The following is a 23,228-nucleotide window of genomic DNA, read 5'->3' on the forward strand; positions in this document are numbered from 1 at the left end:
TCATTAACTGGAGGATTCTCCTTGGACTGACTCCTTTAACATTTCTTAAGTTGCAGTTTTGACACTTGAAAATGGGCTTGAAAACACCAGTTTTGTTTATCTTACTGTCCATCATGAAAATTATATACTTCTATATTTTGAATAAACACAAAGCTTTAAATGAACATAAATTATTTTTAAAATCAGGTTTGGAAGATTCCAGAAGATGCTCATAGCAGAGTCAGCAAACACAAGGCAGAGAACAAATGCAAGAATAGCAATTGCCTGATTGAGGTGTTTTCTGATTTCCATACCTAGAGTATCTTTCTCTACCAGAGTGCACATTTTGAAGGCAACACATTTTAAGTGTTAGACACTTTTGCACCTCCCAACTCAAGGAAGACAGGACCACAACTGTCATCCTTAAGAGGTAGTAGGTGCCAATAAATATTTGTTGAATTGTACCACCTGGCTGCAGCTTCTAACCTTATATATTGAGTTGCCAAGAGGGTAGATGTGAGTAAGTTGGGAAGGAAGAAGAAGAAACTTACTTTACAACAGGGGCAAACAGCCTTGCCATTGTGGTCCTCATTGGGCCTTCACTGTGCTGCCTTGCCTTTTCTATTTTGAACACAGCCGGCTACTGGGCACTCTCAGTTGTCAAGAGCTCGGTGGGCTTCCCGGACTAGCAGCTTTGTGTGACTGAACACATGATGTACTTTCTTTTGGCACTTTTAGGGGGTAGGTTTACCGACAAAGTCGTTGTCCTTCTCTTCCTGGCCCTAGCTCTCTGCAGATCTAGTTATGCTGTTTAGGTTCATGAAGTACAAATTAGCATAATCCGATTAGATGAGCTGCTGAGGGGCATTTTTTTCCGTCTGAAAAGCAGAGAAAAGAAAAGTGCCTCACAAAGAGGGGAGCCTGGAGCTGGAAGGGCAGAGGGGACAATTGCTCCTGGGCTGCTGGCCTGAAAGCTTGCACCTGCACAAGCCCTCTTGTAAATAAGGACTCTTAGATGGTATTAAACAGGGGACTGAGAAGTCCGAGGGAGCTGGGGGAGGTAAGCGTGGGGAAGAGAAAGGCAGGACAGCAGCTCTGCATCCCATTAATTGATTTATCTGGATCGCAAAGCGGGGCTTGCTGACAGAAGAGAATGCCCGTTTGATTCCTACTCAGCATTGAGAGTGGGTCAGCCCCATAATCGGGTCTATCGAGATAAGCGTTTTAGAATCTCTGCAAGAGACTGATAAGGGGTTTACTTGTTGGGAACAAAGTTCAGAGGATGTTTGATTTCAGTACTTGCTGAATTGGACTTCTGTATTTTTCCTTTATTTCCAGAAAACAAACAAAAAAGCTGGGTGATGGTAGTTGTTTAAGGACTGTGGGTGATGTGTGCTTAGAAACCACAAGAGGAAAACTCAGCTATCAAAACTGTTAAAATAGGGGAAGCCAGGGAATTTTTTTGACTTGAGTGCACCTTTCTTGGCTATAGACACTTTATGGGTATAAATGAAATTTTCATTATTTTGAAAACTAAGAAGGACCCTAATCTATGTGTGTGATAAATTTTGAATTTCTAGGAGGTGATTTCTTCTACCCTTCCTACTTGGAAGAAAGATTTTTTTACCCTTAAAGATGAAAGAGTCCTGAGACGACATCCCTGTACTTGCTAGGGATTGACCCTCTGCACCAGTTTACATGATGCTCAGACAGCATCTGAATGTGTCCAACTCTATGAGAGTAAAAGGAAACCTCTTTCAAACCTGACTTACAACGTGATGAACATCAAAGGCCAGATAGAGGAGGCTCATTTCTGTTGATACATCTTCTGCAGTGGTGTTCAACATAATTTAAAGTGGGGTTCAACATAATAGGAACAGAACCCCCTTCATTTCCTTTGGATAATTTATCCTCTATCAAAGAACTCTTGTGGATAGAAAACCCAAATTACCAATCCGATTACTCTGTACTTAAAAAGAAAATTCATCTCAATCATTGCCTACTTGCAGTGAGCACTTACTTTCTCTGTGTGTGTGTGTTAGTTGCTCAGTCATGTCTGACTCTTTGCAACCCCATGGACTATAGCCCACCAGGTTCTTCTATCCATGGAGTTCTCCAGGCAAGAATACTGAACTGGGTAGCCATTCCCTTCTCCAGGGGATCTCCCTGACCCAGGGATCAAACCAGGGTCTACAGCATTGCTGGCAGATTCTTTACCATCTGAGCCACCAGGGAAGTCCACTTATAAAACCAAGTCCACTTAGAAACCATGAGAGGTTTCTATTCTTCAAGGTGGAATAACACAGAGAGATTTGGCCTGTGCTGAAAGGCTGATATGGATTCAGAGCCTTGTCTTGCTGCTTGCTCATTGCACGAATCTTAAGTTGGTCTCCTAGACTCTTTAAAGCCATAATCGCCCCAACTATAAATTAAAACAAATGCCTCCACTAAATGGTAGTTAGAAGTATTGAAGATGACATTTATAAAATGTGTGGCACATAGCAGACACTCAATTAATATGAATAACCCTTCCTCAAGGCATTTATATTTTCCATCCCCACCAGCAAGCTGCCATCTTCAGTTCTCTTATGGCGTGTGTCCAGGTAGATGTATCCTGATACCCAAACACAGTGCAGTTTTCTAGTCCAAATAACTGTCTCTCTTCTGCTTCATCTCCTTTCTTTTCACCAGTATGTCTATCCTCCATTTCTATGATGAAGCATCCTTTCTCCTGGAGCCTAGAGTCATATAGCCTCTCAGAGAAGAACAAGGAAGACAGTGTGAGGCTACTTTCAGAGGCTCTGGAGCCTAGGGAAGAAATTTAGTCTAGGGAGGCAGGTAAGGAAAGAATTTCTATTTGCCAGAAGCCAAAGTGAACGTGTGAATAACTTAAGTGTGATCTGGGGTTCTGGAGGCCTGATATTCAGAGAAAAGAGGTGAGAAGTAGATGGAGTAAGGCCTGAGAAGCTCATGAGCTCTGATAAAGCCGTGTCTCCCTTGGGCAGTGGGTTGAAACAGTTGCATTTCACACATCCTCTTACATAAAATAATGGAGTGGAAGAAAAGGTAGCAGTGCAAGGTATCCTTAGACAAGGTGCTCTGAATATCCACAGAGGTTTGGCGATAGTCAAACCTGTGGTCAATTAATCTACAACAAAGAGGGCAAAACTATACAATGAAGAAAAGACAGTCTCTTCAATAAACGGTCCTGAAAACACTGGACAGACACATATTAAAAAAAAAAAAGAAATTAGAACATCCTTTAACACCATACATAAAAATAACCTTAAAATGGATTAAAGACCTAAAGGTAAGACTGGACACTATAAAAAAAAAAAAAAAAGACTGGACACTATAAAACTCCTAGAGGAAAACATAGACAGAACACCCTTTGACATTAAATTGCAGCAATATCTTTTCTGAGCCATCTCCTAGAGTAATGGAAATAAAAACAAAAATAAATAAATGGGACCCAATTAAGCTCAAAAGCTTCTGCAGAGCAAAGGAAACCATAAATAAAACGAAAAGACAACCCACGGAATGGGAGAAAATATTTGCAAATAATGTGACTGATAACAGATTAATCTCCAAAGTTTACAAATAGCTCATGCAGCTCAATATTCAAAAAATAAACAACCCAATCAAAAAATGGTCAGAGGACCTAAAAAGACATTTCTCCAAAGAAGACATACAGATGGCCAAGAGACACATGAAAATATGCTTAACATGGCTAATTATTAGAGAAATGCGAATCAAAACTATAATGAGATGTCACTCACACCAGTCAGAATGACCATCATCAAAAAGTCTACAAAAACTAGAGATGGTGTGGAGAAAAGAAAACCCTGCTACATCATTGGTGGGAATGTAAATTTATACAGTCACTATAGAGAACATCATGGGTATTCTTTAAGAAACTAAAAATAGAACTACCATATGATCCAGCAATCCCACTCCTAGGCACACACCCAGAGAAAAACATGGTTTGAAAGGATACATGCACCCCAGTGTTCACTTCAGCACTGTGTACAATAGCCAAGACATGGAAGCAATCTATATGTCCATCCACAGGTGAATGAATAAAGATGTGATAATATATATATTATATATATATATATGATGGAATATTACTCAGCCATTAAAAAGAATGAAATAATGCCATTTGCAGCAACATAGATGGATTTGGAGTTTATCATACTAAGTGAAGTAAGTCAGATAAGAAAGACCAATATCATGTGAAATTGCTTATATGGGGAATCTAAAAAAAAAAAAATCATACAAATGAACTTACTTACAAAACAGAAACAGGCTCACAGACTTAGAGAACTAATTTATGGTTACCAGAAGAGAATGGTTGGGGAGAGGGATAGATTGGGAATTCGGGATTGACATATGCAAACTGCTATGTTTCAAATAGATAACCAAGACTTCCCTGGTGGGCCAGTGGTTAAGACTCCACACTTTTGATGAAAGGAGCACAAGATCCCTGGTCAGGGAAGGTCCACATATCATGTGATGCAGCCAAAAAAAAAAAAAACATAACCAACAAGGATCTACCGTATAAGCACAGGAACTCTGCTCAATAGTCTGTAATAACCTAAGTGGGGAAAGAATTTGAAAAAGAATAGATACATGTATAACAATCACTTTGTTGTACACCTGAAACTAACACATTATTTAACTTTCATTTTATTTTTGATCAGAGGATAATTACAATATTGTGCTGGTTTCTACCACATATCAACATGAATCAGCCACAGGCATACACATGTCCCCTCCCTCTGAGATCTCGCTCCCCATCCTACCCCTCTAGGTTGTCATAGCACTGGCTTTGGGTTCCCTGCATCATACAGCAAATTCCTACTGGCTATCTATTTTACATATGGTAATGTATATGTTTCAATACTATTCTCTCAAGTCATCTCCTCCCCGTCCCCCACTGTGACCAAAGGTCTATTCTTTATGTCTGCATCTCCTTTGCTGCCCTGCAAGTAGGCTCATCGGTACCATCTTTATAGATTCATATATATGCACCAATATATGATATTTGTCTTTCTATTTCTGATTTACTCCACTCTGTATAGTAGGCTCTAGGTTCACCAACCTCATAAGAATCGACCCAAATGCATTCCTTTTTATAGCTGAGTAATATTCCATTGCTAATACAACATTATTAATCAACTATACTCTAATATAAAATAAAAACTTAAAAAATTCATCCTTTAAAAAATCATCATCTCCTAAATTTCAGTTTTGTCATCTGTGAAATAAGAACAAAACATATAATTGATATTACAGTAACAATATAAATTGTTATGAAGATTAGGTGAGCTGATATGCTAGAAGCTCGTCACAGTGCCTAGCATATTGTAGGCAAATATGTTCAGCAAATCTTGGCTCTGACTCTTACTGTTATAAATTTATTTTTACTTACATTGTAAATAACTCTGAAATAGATACCCACACAGATCATCCTTTGACCATAATAATCCTTTGACCATAATTCTGATTACTTCTTTATGATAGCTTCCTAGAAGGAGAGTTACTTAGGTTCAAGCGTATGAACATATTGGATAATCCTAATTTTTAAAATTATCCATACAAGGCAATTCTACAGCTTGCCTTGTTCAACTACCCCCTTGAGCTCTGGAAATTAAATTCTTAAATGTTATTTGATAGATTACAAACCTAAGGTTTATGTAAAAATCTAGTGCTTTTTAAAATCTAGAAAAATTTTTTAAACCTAGTGATTTTAATGCTAGTGATAGGTCATTAGCAACAAAGAGGAAATAGAACAGAAAGTTTCCCAGTTTATAGTAAGCTCTAACAGTCGCAGAAGGGAGACCGTGTTTAGGAGGCCACACCCTTGCTTCCTGTAATCCTTTAGCCACACTCTCCCCTTGGCATTCCTTCCTAGCACCTGCCACTCTAAATCCCCCTCTTTGCATTGCCATTGAGCTCTTAGATTCCTTCCTTATCTTTGACCTTTTTATTTAAGGATGTGACTTTCAGCTAACCTTTGGTCTGTCGGTCAGGAGTTAAGCTGTCCATTCTCCTGGTTCCTTTCATCCTTTAGCCTCTTAAGGACAAAGCCTGTTGTGTATAACTTACATATGTTTGGGTCATCTCAAGCCATTCTTAGGTGGTGAAACCTCATCAGGCAGGTGCTGCAAAGGCCTTGTTGAATGGAAAATTTTGAGAAACAAACTTTTAAAAAGAGCTTTAGACTTTGGATTTCTCAGGGAAATTCAGCTTGTTCAAGATGAAAAGTTGCATTTTCTTTTCTTTTTTTTTGGTTGCACAGTGAGGCTTGTGGGATCTTAGTTCTTCAACCAGGAATGGAACCCAGGCCATTACTCAGTGAAAAGCTGAGTATTAACCTCTGGACTGCCAGTGAATTCCTTCAAGTTACATTTCAATGTTATCTTTTAAGAGAGGCTAGAGGAATATTCTTAATGGAGCCAGTCTTGACCTAGTTTTCTCATTTTGAAAGTAAAGTCACTGGCAGGGTTGTTGTGAGGATTCAGTGTTATAAACTGTCACTGCCCTCAAGGAGATCTTGTTGCTGGAGACAGAATATACACAAGGTGTCTGTAATGCAGGGAAGAGGAAGCAAGGATCTTAAAGCAATAAGAGTATTCTACAAAAGAAGAGATTATATTGAGTGGTGGAAATCTAGGAGGACTTCATGTAAGATGCTGTTTAAGATGAGTCAAGCTTCCTGAAGGAGTGGTATTTAAGATCAGTCCTGAAGGATTTTAGAAAATGGAATTTAGTGCAAGCAGAGAGACTCACAAGAGTAAAGCTGGAGGTATCAAAGAGTGGAGAGTGTTTGGGGACCATCGAGTGAAGCAGTTTCCTTAGCACGTCTGATACATTCAGGCAATTGTGGAAGGTGAAAGGAAGGGTACACTAAGCCAGGCTACAGAGGGCCTGGTTTGCTGGGATACAATATCTGTCTCAGTCTGGTGGACGAGACACTGAAGGTTTTATAGCTGGGGATGGCTGTAGTTGTGATTTGAGAAAGACAATTAGGAAGCTGTGTGAAAGTGAAGGAAAAGGAGAGGCTAATCAGGGAATGCTATGTTTTTATTAGACTAGAGACAACAGAAGGAGTGGGGTTCAAAGCCAGAACAGTCGTTGTGAGGGTGGAGAGATGGAGGCTGTGCTTAGTAAATTTGTGAAATATTTTCTAAAAAGAAAAAAAAAATGATTTCTTTTCTTAAATAATTTATTTTCAATAAATTAATAGTTAAATAGCAAATTAGAATCAATGATTAAAAACTCACAAAACATCAACAAATAAACTCTTTGGTTGGTACCTCTAATCATATTTTACAAAGCACACTGATTCAACTTCAATTAAAAGGCATATGAAGAAGATCACTGAACATTATTGCAAAGAGATGAGCCTAATAATAAGATGCTTGTCCATTTCCAATCCTAAAATCCTTCATGGCTGAATAGACTGGATGCTGGGTCAGGAGATCTTGCACTATGTCCTGGGTTTCCACTAACTGTCCATGTGACCTCTACAAAGTTACTTCAAAACCCTCTGGACTGTTTTCTCCTCCATAAAGTGAGGAGTAGAACTAGCCAATCTAACGATCTATATAAATAAATGGACCTGTTATACTTGGTTTCTGGAAGCTTTCAGCAGTGTCCATAGCAGAACAAGTAATAGAGAAGCATAGATGATATAATCGGTCTAAATTTTTCTGCTGGGTTCAAATGATCCATAAAGAGATGTACCATGGGTGAACTATAATTCATTTGAACCATAAATTCTTACTACTGCAGTCACCAAGCTGTACATACAGGACACCAAGGAAGGCTGTGAGTGAGTTCAGAATTAGCTTCCAGTCTCATGTGTACCTTGCCAAGCTTCTGGTACACAGGTACCTACAATTCCTTTTGACAGTCACTTTAACCTAATACAACTTGACAGACCAAGACCCAACTTGCAAAAGAAATAATTTAAGAGATGAATTACATTAAGTAATATATTAAATGTTCATTCACTTATCATAGGAATTTCCTGCAGAGTTTCTTTAAAAAACTGTTCCCCTCATTTAATTGAATGATACTCAATCTCCTCATGACTTTCCAGTGGCACTCAGTTACATTTCAGTGGAAAGGCCCCCTGTGCACACAGCAGACAAGGCCCCAACAGCAGAGAAGTGTACTCACTCTGAGAAGAGCAGCAAAATCCTATGTTCACACAAAAAGGTCTTCCCTGCCTTCCTCAGCTACAGTTCAAAATGAGGCTACTTGTGGCTCAGTGGTAAAGAATCCACTGGCAATGCAGGAGACAGACCCAGATTCAATCCCTGAGCTGGGAAGACCCCCCGGAGGAGGACATAGCAACCTACTCCAGTATTTTTGCTGGGAAAACCCCATGGAGAGAGAAACCTGATGGGCTATGGTCCATGGGGTCGTAGAGTCAGATATGACTGACGCACAGCACAATACAAAAAGACTGTCAAAAGTGTTAATGTGATTTAATGCCAGATGAGAGAATAAGCAATATTACTCAATTGACAACCGTCACCAGAGTTTTGAGATGTGCTATCACGTAGTAGTTTGGGGATGAATTTAAGTCCACATAAGCTCATGAGAACACAAAAGCTCATGAGAAAGAAATGCAATTTTGGGGAATCCCCTGGTTTCTGTGTTTATGTGTTTCTCTGGACTACTCTGGGTCTGTGGGGATGTCTATTGAATGCAGTTTAAAGAAAGGACCTACACACAAAAATGCACTGTTTCTTTTTTAAAAAATTATTTTATTATTCTTATTTATTTTTATTTTTTTGGCCATACTACACAGCATGTTTTTTTTTGTTTTGTTTTGTTTTTTCATTTTCTTGGGCTCCAAAATCACTGCAGATGGTGACTGCAGCCATGAAACTAAAAGATGCTTCCTCCTTGGAAGAAAAGCTACGACCAACCTAGAGAGCATATTAAAAAGCAGAGACATTACTTTGCCAACAAAGGTGTGTCTAGTCAAAGTTATGGTTTTTCCAGTAGTCATGTATGGATTTGAGAGTTGGGCTATAAAAAAACCTGAGCACTGAAGAGCTGATGCTTTTGAACTGTGGTGATGGAGAAGACTCTTGAGAGTCCCTTGGACTTCAAGGAGATCCAAACAGTCAATCCTAAAGGAAATCAGTCCTGAATATTCATTGGAAGGACTGATGCTGAAGCTAAAGTGTCTAATACTTTGATGCTCCAATCCACCTGATGTGAAGAACTGACTCAATGGAAAAGACTCTGATGATGGGAAAGATTGAGGGCAGGAGGAGAAGGGGATGACAGAGGATGAGATGGTTGGATGGCATCACTGACTTGATGGACATGAGTTTGTCAGCTCCGGGACTTACTGATGGACAGGGAAGCCTGGTGTGCTGCAGTCCATGGGGTCACAGTCAGACATGACTGAGTGACTGAATTAACTAACACGGCATGTGGGATCTTAGTACCCTGACCAGGAATCCCACGCCCCCTGCATTGGAAGTGCAGAGCCTTAACTACCACCAGGGAAGTCCCAAATGCATTGTTTTGATAAATGTATCGTGCCATACGTGTGAATGCTGTGGCGAGTTTAATGACATTATGAACTCGCTATTTTGAGAATGCCTCATCCAGATTTCTTCTGATCACCAAACCAAAGAGGCTCATTTCAGCCTTTCATAAACTGAATATCTTCTTTCTAGAGTGGCAGAAAATTTAAATTCCTCTATTGTGTATACATAATCTCAAGCCTATTAATTTCCTTCCTGTAGTTCAAAAGGTTTTAAAACTAATGTTCTGTCAAGAACTTTGGGAAATAAAATGTTCCAGAGACAATCATTATGTGTATTCTGTGCTTAACTATGGGATTCATTTTTGAATCCAAGCATCATCACGGTGGCATACAGTTGTGAGTTCTGCCAGATCCATGCCGTTCATTCTTTTGTGGGCACCACCCTTCCCAGTATAAGACTGAGCTAATGCTCCTCAGCAGGGAAAACAAATCACTCATCCATCAGTTCATTAGAGTCTGGTATTACACTCCTATTGTCTACTCTAAATCTTTTGTTAAGCTCTCTGTTAAATGAGCTGTTAAATGGTAATATTTAGATTTTCATCATTCTATTTGAATTTTACAGGTCTTAAATCATCAGGAACTAATGCTGAATTAAAAGTTTTCAATACCTGACATGTGAAACCAAAGGATTAGGAAAACTATTTTAGTTAACTGCTTTTCATAAGAAAACCATGAACTCTCACAAATTATCACGTCCTTTCCTCTCATAGGTATAATCCACCATTTGTCTTAAGCGATAACACATATACTTGTGGTCCAATGCAAGTGACACCTCACATTTCCATAGAGATAGAGGATGCAGAGCTCTCCTGCATGTATCTGCTGCCTTCTTGTGGTCCTCATGTGTCAGAAGGGTCTGTTATCCACAGATTCCCCACAAGTCTCCAGACTGGTTTCTGCAAGGGCTATCTTTTCATTTGTCTTATGCTGTTCACCCTTGATCAAATATGCCTCATTTTTCAGAACAAACTTTAAAATATGTTCGGAGGGTAGCATTTTCAACTCGTCCATCTGCAATCCATTATGAGGAAACTCTTCTTACAACTGAAAACATATTACGTAAAACAGTGATTTTCAAACTAGTTTTTAACGTAAGGGTCTTTTTTTCCCCAAAAACAACATCTTATGCAGGAACCTGGATTTATAAAATCGACAGATACAGGCTGCTCTGCCTGAAGCCCCAAGGGAAGGGGATGTACGGCCACTTCCCTTTTGGCCTCCTTTTAGCATTCTGCAGCTGACCCTGAGACACCTCCTATGAAGCTTGAATTCATGCCTCACAAATTATTCACCATGCTGACTCTGGTACTTGCAAAAAGGCTGTTGACAGCTGGTGACTTCTGAACCAGTGCTGTCTGGGGTCACAACAGCCAGAGCCCCACTATTACGGAATGTGGTGGCTTGAGCCGGGTGATGGAACCTGGTAGTCACCAAGGAGAGTCCTGTCTGGCAGGTGGGGTCCTTGAGGGAAGAGGCCCAGAATGTTTCCTGGAGCAGCCACTCCTGTTTGCTGTAGGCTCTGCTCTCCCAAGACCTTCACCAGGAAGTTGATATATCTCATGGCCAGGCGAAGTGTTTCATTTTTGCTCAGCTTCTTGTCTGGAGGGTGAGTGGGGATGAGCTTCCTCAGCTTGGCAAAGGCGCTGTTGACGTTCTGCTGCCTCCACCGCTCCCTGGTGTTCGTGAAGATCTTTCTGGTCATGTTGGAGTTCCTGAGACAGGAAAGAGAAAGGGCCCTGGGGGCCAGCACCTTGTCAGAGGCCTGCTGGGTAGCCCATGTCCTGCCAGGAGCTTAAGTTGTTCATCTTCTCCACCCAGATCTTAGGGGATGTGCTGCCTCATTTCCAGGTGTTGTGGGTCTTCCTGTGACAAGAGAAGAAAATGTGGCAGAAGAAAGGGCAGGGTGAGAACACCTCCTGTCAGCTTTTCTCGCCCTGGTTGTTTCGCAGCCTCCAGGTAAAATGGTGGTTTTATGCTAAGACTCCCATTACTTCTTTTATAACCAACTCTTCCTAAGTGTTCAGAATCAGGCAGAGTGTAGGACTGAGTACACATGTGAATAAAACATATATTTGTTAATAGGGAGTTGAATTTAGACTCTTTAAAAAGGGGGCTGCGATCCTAGGTTTCATTTACAACATGACATCTGGAATGAAGAAGGTGACAGCACAACTCTCTTGGTGGGTCGACTTTATCTGCAGGATTAGGCGCACTGTGTAAGAGCTAAAATGTCTAGGCCAGAGCACAGTTAGAGGAGGATGAACAGGGTGATGAAGAATCTTGAAGCTCAGTTGTAGGAAGAATAGCAATGGGGTTATTTAGCATGACAAACAAAGGAAAGGAGTAGGTGAGGGGTGACAATTTGACATGGATGCTGTAGATAGCCAGGCTCCCCAAGGTTGAATTTGGATGATCTTTCCAGCCGTAGGCGAGGTGATTATTATCACGTATTGCCAATCCTAATCGTGCCATTTTTTCCTCTGAGAGGCACGGGCCCCTTTGTTCAGGTGGCTTGGATTAACATACATCAATGGGAATGTTTATGGCACATCAGGAAATAGGCCAAAACCCAGCACCAGACGTTTGGTACCCTTGGCTCATAGCTATCGGTTTGCCACCTGCCCCAGTCTCAGCAACCTGGGCAGAGGGTCCCTTCCTGTTCCCCACACCACCACCCCCGACCCAAAGAGTAGTAACTATTCTCAATCCCATACCTATCTGTCCCATGAGTTCCCTCCTCACTGTCTTCTTGCCTATTTCTACACAATCTTTAAAGAGCAGATTAAATCCTCTTTTCCATTCCTACAAACCCTTCCAGGCCATCCCAGAGCCTCCCATATCCTTCCCTTGCTGAATTCCTGCAGCCACTGCTGGTAGACAAAGGCTATTAGGAGAATTAAATAAGTTTAATATTTGTAAATCACTTTCAACAGTGCCTGACACAACAGTAATGGCTATAAAAGTGTTGAGGAGTAAATACAACAAAAATGTTTATAAATAAAAATGACTTGTGAAATACTGAATTGTGAATACTGGGGTGAAGGTAATATCTTGTTTTTCTATGACAAGTCTGGTTATACAACCTCTTGGCTCTTGCTACCTTTGTTTCTTTATTTTAAACCTTCCTGTAGACCTGCTCTGTGCTAGGCCTGCTCTGCTAGCTGGGTTTGTGGACTTGGCTGGATGGGATACTTGTGCTCAAGGAGCTTATTGGATGGCCTGATGAAGAAGGTGGCACATACAGAAGAAATACTTAAGAATCACAGGACAAGGTCCCACACACTAAGGGCCAAATCTAGAGAGACACTTGCTGACTAGAGAAAAGTGTCAAAGGATCATGTCAAGACCAAAATGATCAGGTCAACGCTGCTGAACTTTTCCCTAAATTCTACCTTTCTTCTACTTTTATTTGGGCTTTTCTGAGGATATGAGGGGCTTCCCCAGTAGCTCATTGGTAAAGAAATCTGCCCGCAATGCAAGAGATGTAGGAAACTCAGATTTGATCTCTGGGTCGGAAAGATCCCCTGGAGGAGGGGATGGCAATCCACTCCAGTATTCTTATCTGGAGAATCCCATGGACAGAAGAGCCTGGTGGGCTGTAGTCTATAGCGTCACAAAGAATCGGAAATGACTGACTGAGCACGCATGCATGCACACACAAGGATATGAGTCTGTAGGTGAACACTGAGTATCTGACATGGGTTACAGACAAGCAACATATGGAATATCAGGAAGTTGGCAGGTTCCTCTCAAAATGCCAGCTTCCTTCCACAACTGTTGTTTGTGTTAATGGTCCACCATTGCAGGAAGGAGTTGGAGGGTTATCGATTGGCACCTATGGTATGAAAGGGTGGGCCCATTTTATTTGAAAAGGACCTAAAGAAGTGATTTGTTGAAGCCCTAGTGACTTGTGAGAAAGCAGATCCTTTTCTAACTTAATAAACACTTGGAACTTCTGCTCCAGAACTTTTCTTCTATTCCAGTGGCCCTTGACTCGGGCTGCTTATTGGATTCACCCAGGCTGCACCCCAGACCAATTTAATAAAAGTTTCTGGGGGCATTGGTATTTTTTAAAACTCCCCAGGTGGATCAGCTTGGTCCTCCAGGAAGCAGATGTCAAGCTGGAGTTGGATGTACAACTAGCAGTTTATTGGGAGTTAAGGCCCATGAAAGATGAAAAAAGAAAAGAAAGACTTGGACCAAGAATGTCTTCAGACTGCAATGCACATCTGACACTTGCAAAATCAAAGCAGGGAGGCTGCAGGACTGGTCAGAAGAGCCTCAGGCTGTAATACAGAGCTGGAAAAGTGGCAGCCAACCCAACAGGGAGCTCTGGGGCAAAAAGTTTGTAAAAGAGACCCTATCAGGCAAGAATTGCCAGGTCCTGGCAACGCTGCCACACTCACTCATAGGCTGGGGGCTATCTGAAGAACGGAGGCCCAGTCCTGAGTCCCGTCAGCACTGCTACTGATGGCTGTCAGCTAACTGCACTCCTTGCAGCTGAACTGCAAGTTTTTTCCTGAAGTGAGGTATCAACAGTGCACCCCTCACATGATCTCCATGTGTGGCTAATGCTAAGAACATTGCCTTACTCTCCAAACAGGAGCTCTGAGACCTAGCAAAACTATGTTTAAGAAGGAAGCAGTATTTAGGGGATTAAGAATGACAAACTATTAATATTACGTAAAATATCAGCTAGAAGGATATATGCCCCCAGGACATTTCCCCATGCAGGTTCTTGTTGACTTTCCTGCTTCTGCCTGGGTAGGAGAGGCCAGCGCTGTGCTGAGAAGCCAGTGGTGAGCAGAATCATGGCAGCTCAAGGTCACTGGCTGACCTCAGGCCCCCTCTGGCTTTCTCCATCAGCCACTTAGGTTTACTTCCTCTATCTCTGTAGAGACACCCCGGTTGGATCCATGATCCAATACAGTCACATGTACTCCAAACTTTACTATCAACAATTACTGACCCTATGCGCCAGACACTCTACTGGCTGCTGGACACTGAGGAACCTCTGCCCTATGACATAGATGGGAAGTCCAGGGTCTGTAGGAGCAGAGAAATAGCACCTAACTCAGGCAATCCAGGGGACCTCCAATCTGAAGGGGGTGATACCCAAGGCCTCTTTCTGTGCTGAAACGCCATGATGCCCTGCCTTTACCTTTTATCTATTAAAGTGAAAGTCACTCAGTCATGTCTGAGTCACTCTTTGCGACCCCATGGACTATAGAGTCCATGGAATTCTCCAGGCCAGAATACTGGAGTGGGTAGCCTATCCCTTCTCCAAGGGATCTTCCCAACCCAGGGATCGAACCCAGGTCTCTCACATTGCAGGTGGATCCTTTACCAGCTAAGTCGCCAGGCAAGCCCAAGAATACGGGTGTGGGTAGCCTATCCCTTCTCCAGTGGATCTTTCTGACCCAGGAATCAAACCAGGGTCTAACCTGGCCTTTGTATCTACAATGAGCATTGTCGGACCTGTACCCAACTATACCTAAAATATGAAAGTGTGAACCTAAATCAAGGGAATTTTTAAGACTATCCAGTTTTGCTCACATTGAAACAGGCTGCTTTGCAGCCAGGACTGTAGGAGTAAAGTTACTTTTAAGCTTCTCTTGTCACAAGAGGCCTTAGCTTATTCACTAGTCCCATGGGAGGGTCATTTTCAAGCTGGGAAGAAAAGATTAGCCAGGATAAACTAACTGGGTTCTCTTCTGAGACAGCTCCATCCTATTGTGAGAAGCAGAAACAGGGAGGAGAGAAGGCAGGCTTCTGAAACGCAGCCTTGCCATTCTAGGAGGTGCTTAATAATTACTCGTTGATTTATCCTCAAGTGTGTTACTCTCCTTCTCCACATTGGGAAATAAAAATCAGTGATTCAACAAGCTGGAAAAACTCAAAGTAGAGGTCACTGGAAAATTATTAAAGTATTTATTAAATCAAAGGAAAATGGCATTTAGTGTTTTTCCTGTTGCAAGTATTGATCGCTGCAAATCTTGATTCAGAGTACTTTAAGAGCTTCAAAAATACTCGAGATGCCCCCAGAATCAGACAGCATCAGACAGATGTTGAAACAGAGGTGCAGTTCTTTGTCCCAGGTCACATAGCCCAATGTGGCAGAGCCTGTGTCCCAAGCCTGAGTCACCACTGATGCTGGCTGAGTCGGGGCCAGGGAAGCCCAGGGACAAATTTCATCTCAGAACAATTATTTCAAATACATAAAGGGAAAACTCTTCTCAGAATAAGAAGTTAAAAGGCATGAGTTAAAATACACAGACACATAAAATAACCAGTTATACTTCATAGGTATTAGAATAATTCTAAAATGCAAAACAATAAAACCTATGCTTCACTTTTAACACATTAAATAATTTGTCACCATCATTTCTAACTGGTGATTGGTAAGTGATTTCTTCAGAAGGTCAGCAACATCTGTAACAAGAGTTGAAAGTGCCTGTGATTTCTATTGATGACAAAGACATCAGCACTGCTACTGCCACTGTAGTTTATTCATAATAAACTACATAAACATTCATAAATAAAGGAAATATTCAATTTAGATGAAAGGTTAGTAGATAAAAAGATGTAATTTAGAACCTCCTGAGTTTTATCCACACACGCCTGGGTGGGTAGGTGTCATGGGCCAAAGGTTAAGAATGCCTGGATAGGAGGAATGTCACAGTAAATTGAATAGGAATATAGGTGAGCACAAACTTCTGTTTATAACCTGTTACCACAGAAGGTAACAGGTTATTGGAGAAAAGACCAACATTATGCCCCCTGAGAAGGTGACCACTACCTGTGACAGGTGCTGCTGCTTTCTCGTGTGGGTGTTTTCTGGGCATGGAGCCCAGGTTAGCTAGAAAGCCCAGGTCAGCTGGATGTTAATATTTTTAAACAAGTACATTGACTGTGAATGCGGATCTTTGGGTGGGCTCCCGGTGCACCGGGAGGGCCACCTGTTTCAAAACAGCGCTCTACACCTGCCTTCGCCGCCCACGCCCACCCGACCCAACCTGCTGCCCTTGACCGCTTCACTTCCCAGCTTTTCCCTTTTTCTTTTTCTAATTATTGCTCCCCCTTGCCTGCAGCGCCTGCCCTGAGACTAAGTTCAGGCATTCTGGAGAAATACCAAAGTTTCGCACCTCCCAGGAGTCGCTCACCCCAGCTCAGAAGCTGCCAAGACGGCCCTCGGAGACGCTCCTGGGTGTCTGGGACATCACACATCAAGGCTCAGCAGCCCCGCCGACACGCGCTAGGTACCCGCCAGGCTCCCCCCGAGCTGCACCACGGCCCCTGCTCCGCGGAAAATCCCCAGGTCTTCTCACCGAGTCCCCTTAGTGGCTGCCACCAAGTCACCTCCACACCCCTGCCCTCCGCGGCCAGTGCGGCTCGGACTGGGGAACTGCGCCAGAGACTCGCTGGCGCCCAAACCGAGCAGCGCCCCCAGCCCTCTTGGAGTCCACGCACCTCCGCTCCCGCGCCGCAGTTGTCGCCCTCGCCTGGGCGCTGCGCCTCCGCCACTGCCTTTATAGGCATCGCCTTTTGTCTGGGGACCCACGGGGCCCCTTCCCCGCCCTGGACTCCCGCAGGTCCCTCCCATGCCCACCCTCCACCCCCACATCCCCGCTTCCCGGGACCAGTCTCCCTGTGTCCTAGAAACCGAGCAGAGGCGGAAGGAGAAGCCAGCTTTGTGTAACCTTTGGGGACGCCAGGGGGTCCTGACACTCACCCGGACTACGGCATACCCCGGAGGGCGGAGTGCAACTTACCAACCCTTTTCTACAGTGTCTAAAACCTCCGGAAGTGCGTGCCCCGCGGTTAACTCATCAGATGCCAATGAATTAAGCCCCAGTGAGTCTCCAGCTGTAGTTCAAGAACCACTTACTCCAGAATCATGGGTGAGGGAAGGTATAGACCTCAACAGCCACAGCCAAGACCACCAGATCAGGTTTTCTGGGGATAAGATTAGAAATCTGCCTTTTTACTAAGTGTCCCAGGAGATTAACATGCACAGAGAAGTTTAACAATCACCGCACTGGACAGATTTCCAGACTTATTCATCCCATGTTCCAGAGTGCCTCCTCATTGGTCTTCCTGCTTCTGTACTTTCCTCTTTCCATCTATTCTCCAGCATCACCCAGAATGATCCTTTGAAAACCCAAGTCAGGTTCCTGTTGCTTCTCACTCAAAACCCTCCTCTGGCTCCCCATTTCACTCAGAATTAAGCTGAAGCCTTAACATTGGCTCCCAGATATCCTTTACCTGACTTGTCTATTCCTTCTCTGCCTGAGAAGCTGAAGAAGTGTACTCAGCTCTAGCCACTCTGACCTCTGTAGTTTCATGAACATTCCAGGCACCCTCCTGCCTCAGGGCCTCTGTTTCCACCGTCTGCAACACTCTTCCCTCAAAATCCAAGTAGTTCCCTCCCTCACCTCCTTTGATTCATTCAGAAATTATTAATACTGAGTGTCTACTATACTATGAGCCACTGCCTATTACAGGCACTGGGGTTCAAACAAAGCAGACACAAATGTCTGCCCTCAAGGAGCTAACATTCTTCAGGTCATTGCTCAGGTCTTCTCAATGAAGATTCTCTGACCACAAGGTCTAAAACTGCACCTTCACACACACAGGGCTCTGCACCTTCCTACCCTGCTTTATTTTTCTCCTTAGCACTCACCCCCATGTAGTAATATTTTACTTATTTGTTTTGTCTGTCTCCCCAGTCCCACTGAATAGGCATTCTTTAAATGCTGGTTGATAAATCAAACTTCTAGGTATCATACTCTCTGAAGGTACCAGCATAGGATTTGGCACAATAAATTCACAGATGCATTAATGCTTAGTGGATAGGAGCAAAGGACTCTGGATTTGCATTACCCGGGTTGAAATCCCCTGTCTACCCATATATATGACCGCAGGCAAATCATGTAACTTCTCCCTACCTCAATTTCCTCATCTGTAAAATGGGGACAATAATAGGGTCATGAGGACTAAATGAGAAAAACAAAACAGGTAAAGAATTTAGCACTGGGCCTAGCACACAGTCAGACTAAGGCAAATTTTACTGATTAATCACATTATTGTTACAACTACTGGCTCCCCTCCTTGTGAGAGGATTGTCATGTGACTGGCAGTGCTTCCCTGTAGGTAATTTAGGTAAAGAGATAGCTTGCTTCCTTCCAATCTTGACCATGTGACTTGCATCAGACAATGGAATGTGAATGGACTTGACTTGCTGGTAATGGAGTAGAAGCTTTAAGAGTGATTGCTGATTGAGCTCAGTCATGAGAAAGTCATGTTGGGGGTTGCTCTCTGAAGAAACAAACCCATAGCCAACCCCAGCCCTCATAACATGAGACAGGAATAAATCTTTGCTGTTGTAAGCCACTGAGATTTGGGGGTTGTTTGCCCCCCTCTTCAAAAAAAAAAAAAAGAATACAGTTCTTATTATAAATAAGAAAGCTATTGCCCAAATTGCTAGGTTCTCAGAGGGCAGGAAAGTTAAGAAAGTTCTGTATCTGCCTTCAAGGAGTTAGTTCACAGTCTTTGGGAGGAAGAGGACATGACAAAAATGACCAAATACAAGGCAGGCAGTCCTGAGTGCCAGAGAGTATGAAATTGGAGGTAGGAAGGCAAAGATTCTAGTCGGAGGATCAGCAATTGCTCGTGGGAAGGATGACATTTAAACTAGGCCTTGAGGCAGGGCTGCCTCTGGCATTTGTGGACCCAGAACAAGGGCACAAATGGAGACTCCTGACCCATCCCCATCCCTTTTCTCTTCCCACCTCAAGCTGTCCTGCTCTGTGAGGGGCCTGGTATATAACGTGGACTCCCAGCCCACATGGACCTAAGGAAAAGGCCTGTGTAGGTTCTGACAATGGACTCAAGGCCATTTGAGCAGAAATGCTGGGGTTCTGGATACAGAGTGTGATCTAAATTCAGGGGTCCCTGATACCCTGAGTGTGGTCTAGAATGTGGGAAATGGGCAGGTAAATGGTGGGCACAGAAGGGGGGCCAGAGCAGGGCAGGGCCATCTAAAGCACAGAACCCAAGGCAGGGGCCTGGGTCACCCAGGTACAAGAGTGGGAGATGCTGGGTAGGAATTACACATGCAGGAGTGGAGGGGAGGGCAGTCCATGTTATTGCTGGTTTTATAATTTTTGAAATGGGGAAACCATTTTGGTACAGCATTCCATTAGCAGTGATTCTTCAGCGTGCTGTGCTGTCTTCCCTCCTGGTCCCACAGTGCCTGGTCCCAGAGAGTTTAGGGGCGAGGTCTTGCAGGGGAAGGGGTTGAAGTAGGAATTTACATAATCCGATTATTGGGGGATTAGGTTTGGGCAGCTAAACGCCTCTGTGTGCTTGAGCTAAGACCCTTACTATTCATGGCTCTCACCGCCCCCTGGAGAGACTGCACCTGCAGGAGGGAGGTGGGGACAGGGTCCTGGGGAGGGACTAGGGGGCTGGGGAGAGAAGTAGGTCGTTAGGAGGGCTCGGGCTTTGTTAGCCTCTCTGATTCTGCTGGCTTAATTGATCTGTCTGGATTAGCCTGTGATGCTGGATCTCTAGTCCTGTGTGCTGGGGATGTCAGCTTCAGGAAAGAACAAACTGAGGTTTTTAGAAGGGATTCCGGTTAGCCCAGGTGATTGTGGGCTAAGGTCATTTTCGCTGAAGGTCAAGCATCAGCTCTATCCAGTCTTAAAACTCTCTTCTTCCCTGTTCATCTTAACCCCTTCCCAGTCCCTAATTCTGCACTATCCAGGCCCCAATGCATCCATCTTTTTCTCCATTTATCCAGTTATACATCCAGCTCTCCTTCCATCCATTTATTGTTAAGCTTCCATCAGTTTATTCATCACATGAATTAGCTGGTTCTTGACAGTTAATAGAAATTACTAGTCAATCCTAGATAGGTTTTGTTCCTTCAAGTGTGCTACCTTTCAAGTTAATTTTGGTACTTTGACATAGAAAACTTTGACATTTTCACATTCATTAATAAAGTGTTATATACAGTTATTCAAAGTTCTCAAAAAATCTCAGTATTTACTTTATCACCTTTCTCATTCCTTATATTAGATGTTTATGACTTCTCTCTTCTTTATTAGCTTTGCAGAGCTTGTCCATTTTTCTTTTAAAAAACTACCTCTGTGGTTCATCATTTTTCTCATTTTCTAATGTATTAATTTATACTACCTCTTTTAAATTTTTTTGGACTTTCTAGGTTCCATCTTCTTTTAAAAATGGGTGTAACTGGTTTATAACACTATATAAGCTTCATGTGTACAATAATACATTTCAACTTCAGTTCAGTTCAGTCCAGTTCCGTCACTCAGTCGTGTCCGACTCTTTATGACCCCATAGACTGCAGCACGCCAGGTTTCCCTGGATACTACCGAAAGTAGAGAGTGCTCACCATCAAAAGCTGAGTTTCCCTTCATCACAATACAGTGGCCCCTCTTTAGCCATTGTGCCCCACCCACACCCCTCTCCCTCCTAGTAAGAACTACTCCATCTTCTACATCTAAGTTTTACTTTTTTTCATTTGCCAGTGTTTATTTTGTCCCTTCTCTACTTCCCATTCTTAGATTGTCCATTAGTTTACATTCTTTTTAATAAGAACAGCACTTCAGGCTATGAATTTTCTTCTGATGCATGTTTGGTGTCATCCTGCACTTCCATTGAGTATCTTTGCTGTTAACCTCTAACATGGGTTGTTTAAGTTTTCTTTTGGAGAGTTTTTTTTTTTTTTTAATTTCCTTATTGTGGTATTTTTTTTGGTAACCACTTGCTATTAATTTCTAATTTTCTTGTAGTGTAGTCAAAGATATATCTTGTATTGTTTTTGCTTTGGGATATTTACTGAGAGTTTCTCTTTGGTAAAACATATGATCAGCTTCCATAAATGACCCATAGGTAACAGAAAAGGAGGTATCTCCTCTGTTTGAAAAATAAAATTTTTTATATACATCCATCAAATCGGTCTTCTATATTCATGGGAGTTTGGGTCTATTTGATCTGTTAGGAAGAATTGTGTGAATGTCTTCCTCTACTGTTTTGTGTCTATTTCCTTCCTTTTGGTTTTTCCAGGAGTGTTTGCTTTAGATTTTTATACCCTGAGATACAAGGCATTTCACACATAAAGACTCATGGAAGTTTTCTTGACTTAAGAGGACTGTGCCCTTTGTCAACATAAAATGATCTTCTTTGCCTTGCTTCTTGTGATGAATTCCATTTTCCATTTTCTTTTATGATACTACAACTCCTGTTTTTAAATTTGCATTTTCCAAATAAACTGTTCTTTTACAATTAAACTTGTCAGTATGAGGGTGTTACTTTTGGTCATAGGTTTTATCTTTCTGTGACATTTTATTTGGGGTATTTAAGTTCCTTTGAGTCCTTTGGTTTCTTAAAGGAGCCCCCATCTCCATTTTGGATTCTTTAAAACAAGTCTCATTTCAGTTTATTTGCTTTCAATGAATGAACATAAGACAGTGACGACTCATTCTCCAAACGGTTGCCTCCAGCCTGCCCCGCTCTCCATCGGAAGTCACGTAACTTGTTTCTGTGAAGTGAATGCGTCTAAGGTCCAGGAAGGAGTTTCTTTAATGACTGTTTAAGGAAATGAGAAGAACGTTCTGGTCACTGTATGGAGGGGGCCAAATGATGTGGGGAGACTAGGAGGCTGTGATAGGGATACAGCCGAGACAGGGTGATGGCTTGACAAAGGGGGTGGCATCAAGCACCAACTCCAGGCCACACACTGAACTCTCTATCCCTTATGTAGCGCTAAGTACTAGCTGTCATGCTAGGCATTTCACCCAATTTTCTCATTCTTTATGAAAAATTAAATATTTTCATTATAAAGTTACATTAACAAGAAGTTGTTATTCTAGACAAAACAAAATATTGTGAAAATGAAAGTCATTCAGTCGTGTCTCTCTGCGACCCCATGAACTGTAGCCCACCAGGCTCCTTTGTCCAAGGAATTCTCCAGGCAAGAATACTGGAGTGGGTTGCCATTTCCTTCTTCAGTGGATCTTCCCAACCCAGGGATTGAACCTGGGTCTCCTGCGTTACAGGCAGACTCTACCATCTGAGCCACCAACAAAATATTGCTCCCACACAATTTAGCTCCCAAATAAATTTAGTATTTCCCTAAATACTAAAATGTATGCCCAAAGAAACAAGTCTTCACATGCAGCTGACTGTATTACTAGCAGTACTTATACAAACATCTTTCCAGAGCCAGCAGAGGCTATAAATTCTCATGGACGTTAATGTCACTCCATTCACAGGACCCACAGGGCAACCAACTGATGAGCACCCCTCCTCTGAGACTCTTCCTGCCACCCCTCTTCTGACATCTCCCAAATAGAAAAATAACAGAACAAGAAGCTAGCTCCTCTCTGATGAACGTGGGTGATGTGGGAAACCAGGGCACACGGAAGGGAGAATACACTGACATGGCCCATTGGGAGAGGTGGGAGCTTTGGTCTTCTCTCCCAAGAAAAGAGAGATTTGGCTTTTCATCATCATTTTGGGACTTCCCTGAGGTTATTCCCTAGTCATGACAGAAAAGTGAAGATGCTAGAATCTTTAGACCAGAGTCCCTAAGGTTCACAGGTTTCGTAGCCCTGGGCATACTTATAGATAGGAA

The 23,228-nt window shown here is 42.6% G+C and overlaps 2 protein-coding genes across 4 annotated transcripts in view; both read right to left on the minus strand.

Moving 5' to 3' along the window:
* The window catches only part of FKTN (fukutin), a 112,707-nt gene that overhangs the window by 13,811 nt on the left and 75,668 nt on the right, over positions 1–23,228 (minus strand). The window contains exon 12 of one of the 3 annotated variants that reach the window (XM_043927223.1): positions 11,293–11,428. The exons of 1 other annotated variant lie outside the window; for it this stretch is intronic. In XM_043927223.1, coding sequence (XP_043783158.1) covers positions 11,404–11,428 — 25 coding nt within the window. In that variant the 3' untranslated portion in view covers positions 11,293–11,403. Of the gene's footprint in view, positions 1–11,292; positions 11,429–23,228 lie in introns of those variants that run through there. One more of the 3 variants, XM_043927224.1, reaches the window with a different exon arrangement.
* Positions 9,408–11,267, minus strand: TAL2 (TAL bHLH transcription factor 2). The gene has a single exon (XM_043927229.1). The coding sequence runs from the start codon at positions 11,265–11,267 to the stop codon at positions 10,950–10,952; it is 318 nt and encodes a 105-aa protein (XP_043783164.1). The 3' UTR covers positions 9,408–10,949.

The sequence above is a fragment of the Cervus elaphus genome, chromosome 16 (assembly GCF_910594005.1).
Source record: "Cervus elaphus chromosome 16, mCerEla1.1, whole genome shotgun sequence".
NCBI classification, from domain to species: Eukaryota; Metazoa; Chordata; class Mammalia; order Artiodactyla; family Cervidae; genus Cervus; species Cervus elaphus.

What these genes read in the sequence shown, in the direction of transcription:
- TAL2 (XM_043927229.1), bottom strand. Translation starts at nt 11,267, where the DNA reads ATGACCAGAAAGATCTTCACGAACACCAGGGAGCGGTGGAGGCAGCAG.